We start from the raw sequence: 14,203 nt of genomic DNA, 5'->3' as shown, positions 1-14,203 counted from the left end.
TATTCATGAATTTTTATGCTACAAGAGAGAGAGAGGTAAAAGCAAAGAAAAAAATCAGGATACATTGACCAATGAATACAGAGAGGGTCTAAAGTGCACAAAAATATAAAATAAGGTTCAATTCAAAAGCTTATCATTGAAACATTTATCAAGCACCTTCATACAGTCGCATGGATTTTGCTTTTATGGCACTCCTTACACGTATCCACACTGTCAGCTGTATTAACTGTTCTTCTTTTTGCAACCTTTTTATTTCTTTAACACAGTAGCTTTGTCTCCTTTTTTAACCTGAAGTTCTAACTTTATGGTTAAAGAATATTAGCTAAGCAATATGACAACGTACCATCATTAGCATCGCCTTCCTCGTAAAGTTTGCATTTAAAATAAGCCTTAGAGAAATGACCAGTTTTATTGCAGTCTTTACAAACATGAGTAGATGCAAAAAACCTCGGCCAAGAAAATGCTGCACGCTTGGTCGGAAGCATGAAAAGTCGATTCCAAGCGGTGGTTGATGCAAAAAGGTGGCCACACCAAATACTAGTTCTTATTTTTTTACTTTCTTTAATAGATAATCTAAACTTTTACTCTACGCAATTTCTAGTGTTCATTGTCTAGCTTCAAGGGACCCATTTAAGGATGAAAATCATGCAATTTTTCAGTCTTCAGACACAATTAAAAAAGTACGAAAGCGAGTTATGTGTGACCATATTATCGCCAATAGAAAAATGGCTGGGATTATTTTTATTTTGTTTTTTTTTCTCGATACACTACATCTAAGGGGGAGGAAATAAATAGTATGGAAGCCAGTATATTCTCACCAAGTCTTATCAAGGGCTTGACCGACAAAATATATGATAGACGAAAAGCTGCTGCCTTAGAAATCGAAAGGTAAATTCCTTATTGCAACTTGATATTCACTGCTCATAGACTTGTTCGCGAAAACGAAGATTCGAAAGAGCGGATCACTCAAATAGTTGACGCTTTAGTTCAAGAGTTTGTCTATTCAAATAATCCCTATGCACGCTATGGTGGTTTAATTGGTTTAGCAGCAACTTCGATTGCTCTTGGACAAGTAAGATATAAATTATTCACGCTTCATAAGCTTATTTAAAAGGGCGTTTCACAATACTTGGATAATATTGTCCCGCCCATTCTTTCATGCTTCAGTAATCAAGATCAAAAAGTGCGATACTATGCTTGTGAGAGTATGTACAATATTGCCAAAGTAGCCAAAGGCGAAGTTTTGAGGTATTTCAATAGTATCTTTGATGCTCTGTGTAAAGTAAGTGGAATGCTATACCTCGTCTTGATGTCTAACAAGCGATTAGCTCTCTGCAGACTCTGAAATCAGTGTGAAAAATGGTGCTGAATTACTGGATCGTCTGATTAAAGACATTGTGTCTGAACTATCGACCACCTATGTCTCGCCTTACAGTGAGCCTTATAATTCAGTAGAAGCAGGAGGAGAAGAACTTCCAACACCTTCTTCATTACCTCGAAACACAGCATTTTCTTTGCCTCGATTTATCCCTCTTCTCAGTCAACGTATTTATGTGCGAAATTCAGCTGCTAGACAATTCTTGGTCTCTTGGATGTGTGTCTTGGATTCCATTCCTGATCTTGAATTGATTTCCTTTTTACCAGAGTTTTTGGATGGTTTGATTCGATGCTTAAACGATGTGAGCGAAGATGTACGTGTGGCTACAAATGGATTACTGCATGATTTTTTGAATGAAATCAAAGAAGCTGCTGCTGCACGATCATTGCAACTTCAACGACAATCTGAACAGAAGAAAACTCAAATAGGATTACCAATTAAAGAGCAAGAGGATACAAAAGATGAAGAGCAGGAAGAAGATAAACAAGTAGAACAAGAAAACGAATCAACTTCTATAGATTCTGAAAACGACGGTCATGGTAAAGGCACTTATGTGCCTGGCCAAGGCGTTATTGTTCAATATGGTCGTATTGTTGACATTTTGGTACCTCATCTATCCTCTTCTGAAGAAGAAATCCAAAAGACTGCTTTGTTATGGATCAATGCGTTTATTGAGATAGCTAAAGATGTTGTGATCAAATCTACACCTGAAATTATCAAAGCAGTCTTGCCTACACTAGCACATCCAGTCTCAGGTATTCGTGTGATTGCACTCGAAACCAACCAGAGTCTTCAGAAACTTGTGCTGGAGACACCCATTCATACACCTGAACCAACAACCAGCAGGAGCGATCCATCAGGTGGCGTTCAACTACAGCAGAAAAAGACAAAATCCATGATGATGAACCAAATCGATAACAGTACAGATCCCTTTGATTATCAAGCAACTGTAGCCAATCTTCGACTTCAGTTCCTGAACCAGCACGAAGAGACTCGTGTTGCCAGTCTGGATTGGCTGTTGATGCTTCATAAAAAAGCACCTAACAAGATCTTGGCTTCAGATGATGGCACTTTTCCTGCCTTACTCAAGACATTGTCTGATTCATCTGAAGAAGTAGTTCGACGTGATTTGCAGCTATTAGCACAGATTTCATCTCATTCTGATCATGAATACTTTCGAAGTTTTATCATGTCTCTATTGTCTTTGTTTAGTACAGATCGACGTTTGTTGGAGACGCGTGGTAGTCTGATTATTCGCCAATTGTGTATGAGTCTTGATCCAGAGCGTATTTATTGTGCAATTGCAGACATACTCGAACAAGATGAAGACCTGGAATTTGCTAGCATCATGATTCAAAATCTGAATATCATCTTGATTACTTCTTCAGAATTATCAGATTTGAGAAAACGGTTAAGAAACTTGGAATTGAAAGACAATCAACGGTTGTTTAATACACTTTATCGGTCCTGGTGTCATAATGCGGTCGCTGCATTTTCACTTTGTCTATTGTCTCAAGTGTATGAGCATGCAGCCAATATGCTTCAAATATTGTAAGTCTCTTGATTGAATGATAGAATAATTTAAGTCGTACGTTAGTGCCGAATTAGAAATTACAGTGAATATGCTTATTCAAATAGACAAGCTTGTTCAATTGCTTGAATCGCCTGTATTTACATGTAAGTTTATGAACATAAGAAATATATAATCATATTGAATAGATCTTCGTCTTCAATTACTTGAACCTGAAAAATACCCGTACTTATTCAAATGTCTTTATGGTATTTTGATGCTATTGCCTCAATCTTCTGCATTTTCAACTCTTAGAAATCGATTGAACAGTGTATCTTCACTTGGATTTTTACATGTCTTACCCAAAAGGTATTTGTTTTGATGAGTATATACTTTCATCAACCTATTTTATAGTCCTGTCACTTCTTTAGCTACAACATCAACTGATAGAAAACAACTCAACAAGACTAAAGTGGAAGAAATCAGTACAATCAAATATCAAGAACTTTTAACCCATTTCAAATCGGTTCAATCCAGACACGAGAAACAAAGAAAGCAAGGTAAGAGTGCTAGAGAAAAGGAGCCACAGTTTAAAGTCAATACAGTGTTACAAAACACGTCTCGTACATCTAGCAATAACAGCAATACATCACGAACAAGAAGGCCTAGGTTGATGTATGGTGGAGAAGGTTCACCTAATCAAATGCTCAATAACGAAAACAGTAAGGGATTAGGTGTAAGTTCACTTGGTAATAATGCCATGGTTGGTGGTGGTGGCATTCGAAGTGGTATGGCAAGTTTAGGTCTTACTCCTTCAACACACCATTCAAACATTTCCAACAACAGTCATGATAGTTTAGCCAGCAATAATGCAGGTACAAGTCATCATGGTTCAAGCAGTAGCCATGCGGCATCCAGTGTAACTCAAGGAAGTACAGGAAATACAACAAGCACATCTCAAACGGGTAATTCAGGTCGATTAACAGCAGGAGCAAGAAGGAGTCGAAGAGTTTAGTAATAAAGAAAAAAGAATAATAGGGTATATATGGGTTATCTCAAAATAATGTGGTAGCTGTTGTTGTCTTGCTTTTGGTGATAGTTGAATTAATAACTGCTTGGTGTGAAGCGCGTTTAAACCTGTCTTGACAGACATTGTCATGAAAATGAGGCTGACTTAAGGAAAACGATTGAAGTTGATGTTCAAGTTCACTAACAAATAAAAAAGCATTAGATATTAGGGGGAGGAGGAAGCATATACTTACGTTGCTTTGAGCTGCCATTGGTTTCTTTCTTTTAATGTTGATTCAAATTTTCTTTTCCATTGAGTATCAGGTGTATCTTGTTGTCTATACATGTTTGCTAAATGATCAAGCTCAGAGTTAAATTTCTATCAATGCATTAGTTATTTGTATCATGATTCTCGAGTTCACTTACATCACACACGGTGCCTAATTCAGCTACAGAATCTTCAAGGTCAGCCTTGAGTAATTCAATTTCTTCTTCTTTCTACAATAGCGTAAGTAAATAATAACGATACTTTTTTTATAGTACCTTCTGTAACAAAGAGCTAAGAAATAATATCGTCTTGTTTTTTTCTTCCAGTTCTAGATAAACGCTGGCTTCACAAGATGTCTTGTTACTGCTAAAATTCTCATTGCTATAAAAGTTGCTTTCGCCATTGGTAGGTGTAGCAATTGGAATGATTAGATCAGACGTTGGTCGATTAGAAATTGCATTTTCAATCAGCTACAGAATAAGTTAATTCGTTCATATGAAATGTTACATACTCGATGATGCATAGGTGGCTGTTCAGTGGATGCAGAATAAGGAGTCAGTGGGCTATGATTAATGTTATTAAATGTTGATAGAGTAGAACTGCATCGACTATTAAGTGTAGAATAGCCACTTCCTGACTCAGTCATGGTAGGTGTTGGTTCATGCATACTCAGTGGTGACCTTGATCTACTGGTAAGCATACAATCAAGCTTCGTTAAATTGTTGTAATGAAAAGCAGATCCAAGTTCTTCAAATGTCTTTTTGGTAGCTGCAGACTATTATAAAATGATTAAACTAGAGCTTTTTCATTAGAACAACTACCTCAATATCAAAAGATGCTGTTCTTGTAGGATGAAAACTGGGCTATAGAAATAATAAGCTCATTATGTTGAAAATACGAGGGGCTTACACTATAGTTTCTTTTTTGATTAGATTCAGATGCAAATCGATGTAGAGAGGAATGAAACTGAGACAACAGTTTCTCATCCTTATTACTTGAACCAGGTGGTAATCTTGACTCATGGCTTCGTTGCGATTTCAGTGATCCACTATAAACTGAAGAAGAACGACTGGTTGCTTCTAGATTCAAGACATATTCACTGTATCCACTAGTACTTGCTCTTGCTTTTCCCAAATGTGAGTTTTGGCTTGGAGAAGATGTTGAAGAGACAGTAGATGATGTATGTGCCTTGTTCTTGGCCTCGCTTTGTTTTTGTTTATGTCCATGACTGGTCAATGCAAAGAAGTTTTTGAATGTCGATTTACTAGTCTTGCGTATCAAGTCTTGTTTGACCATGGAAAATCGACTATGGTGGCTACTTGCACCACTGCTATGGGTTGATGTGGGCGCGGGTTGCATCATTGTGTTACTTGCTGCCATTTGTGCTGATCGTAATAAATCCCGATCACAAGCAAGGACTATCATACCATGAGAATATGTTTGGAACGGAAGTTAACTTACGATTGCCAAACAGCTGATTTCGAGCCATCTGAGTGTCATTAGACGAGAAAGTCAGCAACGATATTTCATCATGGCTTGTGTTCCCCAGAGCACATTTGCTTCGAATGGCAAAACAGAAAGTGCCTTTTTCTTGTTGAGGTAAAATGAAGCCTACAATATTAGGTGCCATGAAACAATGGTTAAGAACAATCTCAATGTTAACATTGTTTTTCTCAATGTAAAATAAAGCAATGTCATTCTAAAGCACGTTAGTATTGAAACAATTTCTATTTTAGTGTTCTTGCCTTATTTGCTACTTGGTGATACTTATTTGTTGGATAAATGTTAGCAAAAAAATGATGATGATTCCACTGACAATACACTGACTCAATCAATTCATCTAATATATTATTAAGAAAAAGGGGTTTCTCTCTCTTTTTTTTTTTTTTTTTTTTTTTATACCATTTTGTCTTGCTTCGTTTTTTACTTTCCCAAACTGATAAATAAAATCAGATTTGATGTTGGCCAAGTTTTGGAAATAAGCTTTGTTACTAAGATTACCGCCACTTAAACTGAGTGAGAAACAATGTTTTTGTTGGTCATGCTGAAAATAGGCTTCCAAAGACTGTTGAGTCGCTTGATCCGTATCGGGTAAAGACAAGAGAGAGTCCGATGTATGGTTACACATGAGCGTCAATGTATTTAAGACATCTTAGAAGAAAAAAGAAAAAAAAATTAGTCTACAGATGCATGATATATATACATTCCTTACCTGTAGGATCATGATACAAATCAAGTTCAGTAACATGTATCCAGCCTATAAACTTAAGTCTTTCTGTATGAACAGAATTTCCAATACAAAATTCTTTTTGATCATTCGTAACTCGTTGATCCAAACCACATAGATCCAATCCATCCATATCATAAGAAGGTCTCTTTACCACAATTAACCTATCTGAGAATAAAAAAATCGTTACAGGCTGAAGAGGCTTTAAAGTAAGAGGATCAATCTCTGCAACATCCAAGTAACACACCATGCGTCGTTGAGAACTCATCAAAGATTCCTGCATGATATCAGAACCAACATATACATAAAATGAACTTACTGGACAGTATTGAATGGACCGAAGTAAAGATTGGAAGATTTTCATGAGCTGTGTATCAACTTCTTCTCGCATATTAGCAATTTCCTCGGCTCTTGCAAGCGAGGCACGTAAGCCAGGCAGATCAACATGGTCATCAGTCGTGTGCTTCATCAGTTCTATAGAATAAAAATGGATCAGAAATGCTAATATAGAGTAGTTTAGTACCTTTAAAATACATAGTATATCTTCCAATACGTTGGCTTGGTAATGCTAGGTAATCATAAACTGTTTGGTTTCCTTCATTTGCATTCTGTACCATGTCAGTATTTCTACATGTGTTTAGTTATACTTGCTTGTAAGAAGTGAACGTAATTTGGATTTTTCATTTGTTTCTCATTGATGATACGAGCATTATGGACACCCAATAAAAATCGATTATAGCACGTAAACCGAGACATCTATCAAATAAGTTAACTATACAGGTAACAGAAGAAACTTACGTGTGCGAGACACAAGTCACCTAAATTCTGTTTTTCAGGATCATAGTTGGCCAAGTCATGATAAAAATCCTTGGTGACTTGTATCAATTCGTCAATATTCATAAAAATATTGGCACATTCATATTGTCCAATAATACGATTTCTATCTTTGGATTTTTGTCGAAGAGGATCAACAATAAACTATCAAAATGTTTTGGTCTAATAAACGGGTCATCCAATGATTAGTTTTAATCAGTACAAAACTTACGGATTTAAATGTTTTGAGACTGTGTAGGTAGTTTGCTTCTGTCTGAATAAATTCATTGATAAGACCTTGTCTTCTCTCATTATTCTATATTCCTAGTGAGCTTTACTTGTTTGTGGTTATTTATTTACCTTGACAAATTCTCTTTTTTCAGGCAATGGATTATCATAATGATGAGAATGAGATGGAGAAGGTAAAGAATTAATGATTTTTTTAAATGTCTCTACTGTAGGGTTTTAAGTTTAAGGTACGATTGAAGTCTATAGCGTGTACCTGAGCTAGTATCACTTTCTGGCTCATGAACTAAAACATCATAATAGTGGCACTTTTCTTTTTTAGTATCTGTTATTGTAGTAACCAATATATCTTACCACAGATTCAAGTGAAGCTGGAAGGGGTTGCGAAAGATGAAAATTAAGTAGTTGCCGAGAGAAAATATAACCAATACTATCAAGAGTGATATCAAGCTGATGCATATAAGATAAAATAAAAGTAAGAGAAGCAAAAGAAAAAAGTGTCATTTGTTTATTAATTTTATTTCTTTTATTTGCCACACGCGTTACAAAACGCCATTTTGTATCTAAGACTGTCTGTCAATTTAATCAACTCCGAGTTCATTTTTGCGTCATGCGAGTTACACTCAAGATTCGATAAATCTGATTCTTGCGGTTCCGAAAGTTTGTTGTTTATTTGAAAAAGACCCTTAATAAAATAACGCAAGCCAGAATTTTTTGATACAAATTACGCATGTATGGCTTTTTATCTTTAGAAAACAAAATATATTAATATCAACAAAAAGAAAAAAGCGCATGATAAAAAAAAGAAAAGAATTGTATAGAAAGAAAGAAAAAAGAATGTGTTACATAACCCTGTCCCCCTTCTTGTTATGACAATGTCGGTTTCTCTCCGTGTTGTTTTTCTTTTTTATGATCAAGCATTATTACACTATTAAAAAAAAAATTCGTGTGGAAAAATAAAATATCAAATAACTAAAAATTAAATTCTAAAAATCAAACAGAGTAGGAGATACCTAAATAATATTTATATTGTTACTTACATTGGGCTATAAGGAAGAGCAGAGAATAGAAGGAAGATAAAAAAGAGATAAATCACTAATATATGTTAACCAGTATATGTAAAATACTTACACGGATATGAGGAGGTAGTTGAATAATCCTCAATTACATAATTGCTTCAACTCATTTTTTTTTTTTTGTAAAATAAATGTTATTTAAAACATGTGCTTTTTCAGTTACATATCACTGAAGGGTGTAACGTGGAAGTTCTAAAAAAAAAAGGAGTATATAGAGTCATTCAATGAAAGCCTTAAAGTTCGGTTATCGCCAAAGGATGTTGGTGTAGTGAGATCAATGTCTAATAATGTCAGATATGATCCACTCAGGGTTAAAAGGTTGCTTGTCAATGGTAAAACGCCAGTAAGCGCACCATATTCGCCATTGACAGACAAATAAGACCCTGAAAAGTCGTTTGTTGGGCTAAAGGAAGGAGGGGCAGGACTGGAGGCATAGTAGAGCATATATCGAGTCAGCGGAAAGGTACAGGCATGGGTAAAAGTAACTAAGGACCTCTATCCACATGACCCATTCTAAAGGACAGTATATGATGAAGTGCTCAAATGAGTCAGTACCAAAAGAACACAAGTTGTATTTGCTATCTCATACTCGGCTAGTAGTACACAGTTGTAATTCTGCGAGAACTTTCTTGTTGATCACTCGGAACCATAGAGTTCTTGAAAGCAATGGTATAGTGGAAGACTAGAATAGATTGAGCAATTTAGGCGGCAGATATAGTCGAGCATTGGATGTACCAACATATTTATGCACTTTATAAGCCTTTGAGGTGTACTGCTTCTATAGAGGAGAGTCGTGCAACTGGGCCACTAATGGCTTATCATTTTCTTCAACATTCACTTGCTCTACTTCATTATGGATGTAGGGTATCAAGATATATTGGAGCTATGCGCAATGTCGGATTAGTACATCATTGTACAGTGAGTAACATAGAAGTGGAAGCTTTGTGTACTCTATGCGTACTTGAAGACGGAGCCGGTGTGTGCTCCTATCGAACTTGAAAAAGATTGCTGCAGGTGCATCAGTATGACGATGAAGCCAGTGACCAGAAGGCAAGTCAAAGAACATCTTGATCAACAGGAAATGTAACAATGTTTGGATCGGCACTCGCTGTAGTTTCAGCCCCAAAATGGTCAAATGCTTGAAACATGACAGGAATGATAGAGAGCTGATGGCACATATCATGTTTTCGCAAGACCGGAGAAAAGAAAGGCAGGGAAGGAAAAGAGAAGTTGGTAGACATAAACAGCAGATGGTGATTCAAGGCTCTCTGCAGTAGTGTGTTACCCTGATCGCGATCAAAAAGAGCAAAAAGCCATTTAATCTAGAGCATTAAATGTTGGAGTGTAGGGTTTAGAAGACCAACGCCTCCCTGTAGACAGGAAAGACATAGTTGGTCGAAAGATATCTTGGGATATTTCTCTTGACAGACAAACTTGTATATCAATCGTTGTATTTGCTCTAAAAAGGCTTGCGTCGGGTGGAAAAGCCGCAGAAAGAACCATAGTTGGGACAGAATGAGAGTTTTCGCAATCATTGCACCTCCTTGCAGAGACAAATGTCGTTGTGAGAAAACGCAAAGCAACGTTTATACTTTGTCAAGTAACATATCCTGAACAAAATTCCTTTGCGTACTAGATCAGCAAGCCGTAAGTGAGAGTAGTTGAAGTCTCCAGAGATGATCAGTTGGTCTAAAGAGATGATATTTCTCAAGTCGTTCAGCATATTATGTAAATGATTGAAGAAAGTTTTGCGCTCTGAGCGGACAGAGGCAGGTGCATAAATGTTGAGTATATAAAATACTTCAAAGAAGTGTTGTAAATGCTCTACTTTGCAAAGCTGGAAGCGATCGGAAGATGAGGAGTGTGAAGTGTCAATGATGGATAGATTGAAATTAGGAGAAAGGCATACGATCCCCACATGGGGTGGGGGTCCAAAAGGATGTCGAGTGTTTCAATACGGGATTATGTATCCGCATAAGTCTCTTGGAAGCATATTATATCTAGTTCTAAAAGTTTGAAGTATCAAATATATTCTTTTTGTGTTTTAGGTTGATTTGTTTTCACTAAGCTGTTGGCGTTTAATGATGCATAATGTAATTGGAGTTCTTTAGTCATGAGGATATAGTGAGATATACTTATTGATGGCCTACAGAGGGGCCCATCGAATGTATACTTTTTTCTAATTGGGGCAATTGTTGATGGAGTTCAGCTAAAGTGTTTTGGTCAGCCTCGCTCAATATTTCTTCTGTAGACCTTCTTTGTATTTGGTGGATCTGCTGAACCAATGTCCGTTTGCGATCCATCTGCATAGGTAATAAATCTCTTAAGTTAATTATGGCGTCTCCCTTGACTCCATCTAACTCCATTGCCGACACATTTTCTTCTTGTTCAGATTCTTCTCTGTCACTACTTCTATCACTGTCACTATCTTGATCATCGTTTGGTACATAATCTGAACCTTCCTCGTCACTCTCGCCATCTTCAGACATATCATCATCGCTATCCTTTACTTTCATAATTGAGTTTGGACTTAAATTCTTCTTGGCTCCAGTCAAAGAAGCACGTTTGTCGTTTGGAGCATACTTAGACTTTGGTGCTTCTGTTGAAGAGGCCAGTTGATCCACTTTAGGAGTAGGTTGGGGCGTTTCCTGAGAAGTCTAATTCTTAGGTGCAGGGATCTTCAGCTTTTTCGAGGGACTGATGGGTGGTTTACGAGGACACTCGAAAGATCGGTGCCCAAGTAAATGGCAGTGATAACAGATAATTGGTGCCTTTGATTTCTCACACTCGAATTTCGTGTGGCCAGTCTGATGGCAATAACGGCACCAAGTAGACATGTTATTCCATGTAGCATGGAAAATTTCATCCTTTTCCTCCCGCCAACGAATGTTGTGGGCTAACTCCTGAAACTTGATTTGGTCTTCTCCTGATTGTCTGGGAGTACCAATGACAGCATAACCGGATCCCATAAAAAACCCAGTATTAGGCTTGGTTATAATGCCGACGTCAATAACTTGACCGAAAGGAGATAAACTGACCTTTAGGCCTTCCAGAACTTCAGGTCTGGGTATCCAACTGTCATCAGTGGCTTGGCACGGAATGATTCGCAGCTTAGATTCTTTGAATTCAACACCTTTTGTGTCAAGGTAATTGACATCATGTTGAAATTCAACATAAATCTCGAGATATCGAGTTGGACCATTGTTGAGAAAAGAACAAGCATGAACTTTAGGGCGTTGGACTTTGATCTCTTGCAGGCACTGAAGGTCTGTGTATTGAGCTTTGACCTTGGTTGTGTCAAGAAGAAAAGGATTCTTAGATCTGGATGATCTGTAAATCCTCGAATGTACTTCACTTAGTGAAGAAGAGTCTTCAGGGTGAGGTTAAGTAATGTCCTTGTGTATCAAGGGCGCTCGAGTCTTCGCAGCTACTACTTGAGCATACGATCATTGTTTGCTAGCATTTTTAGGCTCAGGAGCTGTTTCTAACTCTGTTGACCGAGAAAAGTGTTGGGAAAGAGCCATGCTTCAACTCATTACATTCATACTACTGCACAATATGACTAACTAATACAAAGATATGATTGATGCTAAAGGCTGTAACACCAAGTGCTGGTTTCTTTCTGTTTATGTTATCTTAAGATAATATCTCAACAAATCATCAACAAAGAACTGAGTGCGTTTATGCATCATCTTGGCATATTAAAGGGCTCTTGGATCATAATACCTTTGTTACTGAGTTCGAATGACAACAAACTGGACTAATTTTTATTCCGGATCAGTGTATAACACTCATAACTACGGTTAGTCATGGCTTAAAAAACACGCGATGATAACCAAATATTGTGTGCCAACTTCAATCAAGACTTTAGCTGTATTTCTGTAGACACTGCTAAAGGATATCGTTTCTATCATTGTGATCCATTTCAAAAGTTTTATTTCAAACGTATGTTTTGATGCGCAGCAACAATCTAATACCTATTCTTTGTAGTGGGTGAGGATGTGAAAATCTCTAAAATGTTGCTTTCTACTTCCCTTGTTGCTCTTGTAGGCTCTGACCATCAACGTACCTGCAAGAGTTTTGGGCTGATCAATACAAAAAGAGAAAACACAATATGTGAACTCAATTTCTACAGTCCTATCCTGACGGTCAAGACGAACAGAAAACGATTGGCTGTTGTCCTTAAGGATCAGCTCTTTGTGTATGATATCATTAACATGAAGTTGCTGCATACAATGGACATTATACCAGATCCATTGGGTACCCATAAAATATGATATTTACCCTCAACCCACGATTGGGTTAGCTGTTTTTACTCTATCTTCTTTGACAGAGTATCGTTGTTTAGCATGACAGCCATTACATCCTTCTAGTGAGTACACAACAAATGGCAGTGGAGATCTTGAGGTGTATAATACGAAAACCATGTCATTGGTCAATAAAGTACAGGCGCATAAGTTTCTTATTGTTTTTTTTTGCCACGAACGCAGAAGGAAGCAGCATTGTCATTGCCAGTGAAAAAGTAACATCCTCCTATCATAGACGCATGTCATTAATCTAAATCCATATGGATCAATGAACCATGTGTTTTCTATTCCGAATGCAACAAAGTACATCAATTAAAACAGGAATCTTATGTATCACGCCTCTATTCAATTTCATTTAGCCTTTTGATTAGTTCATCAGTGAGAAGAACAACTTTGTGCAAATCTTTGTATTTTCTTAGCATGTAAAGGTCACGCAAAGTCTGTTTATACCGGCATAGATGCTCTAAATACCTATAAACCATGCCTACTAAAATATATGATACAATTGGAGCTGATTTGGACCAAAAAAAAAAAGCGACTTGTAAAATTTGTCCAAAAACCACCTTTGGCCAAAGGGCATTATTCATGAAAATTGCTTGTTTGACAACTTCTGATCTTCTTTTGGCATTTCGTCAGTCAGTTCTCTCGTCCGTGTTTCCTCCATTGGCCTTGAGAACTATTGCAGAGGCACAGTGGAAATTCTTTTAGTCCCTGTCACTTACCTCTATTCAACATAATGTGACATACCGGTCTATCTTGGGGTGTATTCCTCATCGCAAGTTCTTGCATTTTATTGTACCTCAAGTGTTCAGTTCCTCTCTTTTCCCAGTTTGAATATCTTCAAAAGAATCAACCATCCACTTGTTATTCCACTGTCCAACTAAAGAGAAGGTATAGCAGGAAATAATTTTCGAGTTTCTATGGCCTACCACATCCATCTCTGATATCAAAGAGGCTCTTCTGTCCCTGGAATTCTCGTACATCTGGTAATGCCAATGGAAAGGAATCAAACCATACAGAATCCTCATAATTACTCTTTCACAAATCTGGCTTTCTCATACGAGATTTATCTTTGGCAAGGCCCCCATTGTATCCACAGCAAGTTAACACCAAATCAAACGGGTCACTGCTAAAACCAAGACTCAAATCAAAACAAGCTAAATCAGATCTATTCCTGACATACCAAACGCACCCACGTCTCTCTCTCTCTCTCTCTCTCTCTCTCTCTCTCTCTCTCTCTCTCTCTCTCTTTTAAACACCTTGGAGAACTAGCTTGAATAGACCAGCCAATCAGTAGGTGTACAAACGTAAGCTATTGTGCCTAATCTTTGATTGCACAACTCTCAATGCAGCCTTATATCTGAAAGGTA

The 14,203-nt window shown here is 37.2% G+C and overlaps 6 protein-coding genes across 6 annotated transcripts; 3 read left to right on the top strand and 3 right to left on the bottom strand.

The window, feature by feature from the left end:
- B0P05DRAFT_564336 (uncharacterized protein) lies at positions 1-545 on the bottom strand. Its single transcript, XM_051580822.1, has 2 exons — positions 344-545; positions 1-296 (listed from the first exon to the last, which is right to left on the bottom strand). Exons 1-2 carry the CDS (start codon positions 483-485, stop codon positions 250-252), a joined length of 189 nt encoding a protein of 62 aa, XP_051429557.1. The 5' UTR covers positions 486-545; the 3' UTR covers positions 1-249.
- A 251-nt stretch (positions 546-796) lies between these two features.
- B0P05DRAFT_480949 (vacuolar protein 14 C-terminal Fig4p binding-domain-containing protein) lies at positions 797-3,903 on the top strand (the record flags this gene model as incomplete). Its single annotated transcript, XM_051575150.1, has 9 exons — positions 797-888; positions 928-1,072; positions 1,115-1,205; positions 1,261-1,282; positions 1,436-2,929; positions 2,976-3,055; positions 3,098-3,257; positions 3,303-3,448; positions 3,494-3,903. The coding sequence occupies 9 exons, from the start codon at positions 797-799 to the stop codon at positions 3,901-3,903; spliced, it is 2,640 nt and encodes an 879-aa protein (XP_051429556.1).
- A 741-nt stretch (positions 3,904-4,644) lies between these two features.
- On the bottom strand, positions 4,645-7,425 carry B0P05DRAFT_339269 (uncharacterized protein). The gene is made up of 10 exons (XM_051573574.1): positions 7,190-7,425; positions 7,043-7,147; positions 6,915-6,999; positions 6,711-6,865; positions 6,377-6,668; positions 6,067-6,315; positions 5,910-6,004; positions 5,626-5,863; positions 5,074-5,582; positions 4,645-5,027 (listed from the first exon to the last, which is right to left on the bottom strand). The coding sequence occupies exons 1-10, from the start codon at positions 7,289-7,291 to the stop codon at positions 4,959-4,961; spliced, it is 1,899 nt and encodes a 632-aa protein (XP_051429555.1). The 5' UTR covers positions 7,292-7,425; the 3' UTR covers positions 4,645-4,958.
- Positions 7,426-11,234: 3,809 nt separating this feature from the next.
- On the bottom strand, positions 11,235-11,909 carry B0P05DRAFT_448439 (uncharacterized protein; the record flags this gene model as incomplete). The annotated part of the gene is made up of 1 exon (XM_051573847.1): positions 11,235-11,909. A coding segment is annotated over one exon (675 nt), but the record flags the coding sequence as incomplete, so codon positions are not given.
- Positions 11,910-12,350: 441 nt separating this feature from the next.
- B0P05DRAFT_480969 (uncharacterized protein) lies at positions 12,351-12,803 on the top strand (the record flags this gene model as incomplete). Its single annotated transcript, XM_051575151.1, has 2 exons — positions 12,351-12,471; positions 12,517-12,803. Coding segments are annotated over 2 exons (408 nt in total), but the record flags the coding sequence as incomplete, so codon positions are not given.
- B0P05DRAFT_500373 (uncharacterized protein) lies at positions 12,639-13,109 on the top strand. The gene has a single exon (XM_051575432.1). The coding sequence runs from the start codon at positions 12,914-12,916 to the stop codon at positions 13,085-13,087; it is 174 nt and encodes a 57-aa protein (XP_051429552.1). The 5' UTR covers positions 12,639-12,913; the 3' UTR covers positions 13,088-13,109.
- The last annotated feature ends 1,094 nt before the right edge of the window (positions 13,110-14,203 follow it).

The sequence above is a fragment of the Gilbertella persicaria genome, assembly GCF_025201335.1.
Source record: "Gilbertella persicaria strain CBS 190.32 chromosome Unknown B0P05scaffold_74, whole genome shotgun sequence".
Taxonomy (NCBI): Eukaryota; Fungi; Mucoromycota; class Mucoromycetes; order Mucorales; family Choanephoraceae; genus Gilbertella; species Gilbertella persicaria.
Note: the sequence above shows the minus strand (reverse complement) of the source record. Positions and strands in the feature narration are given on the sequence as shown.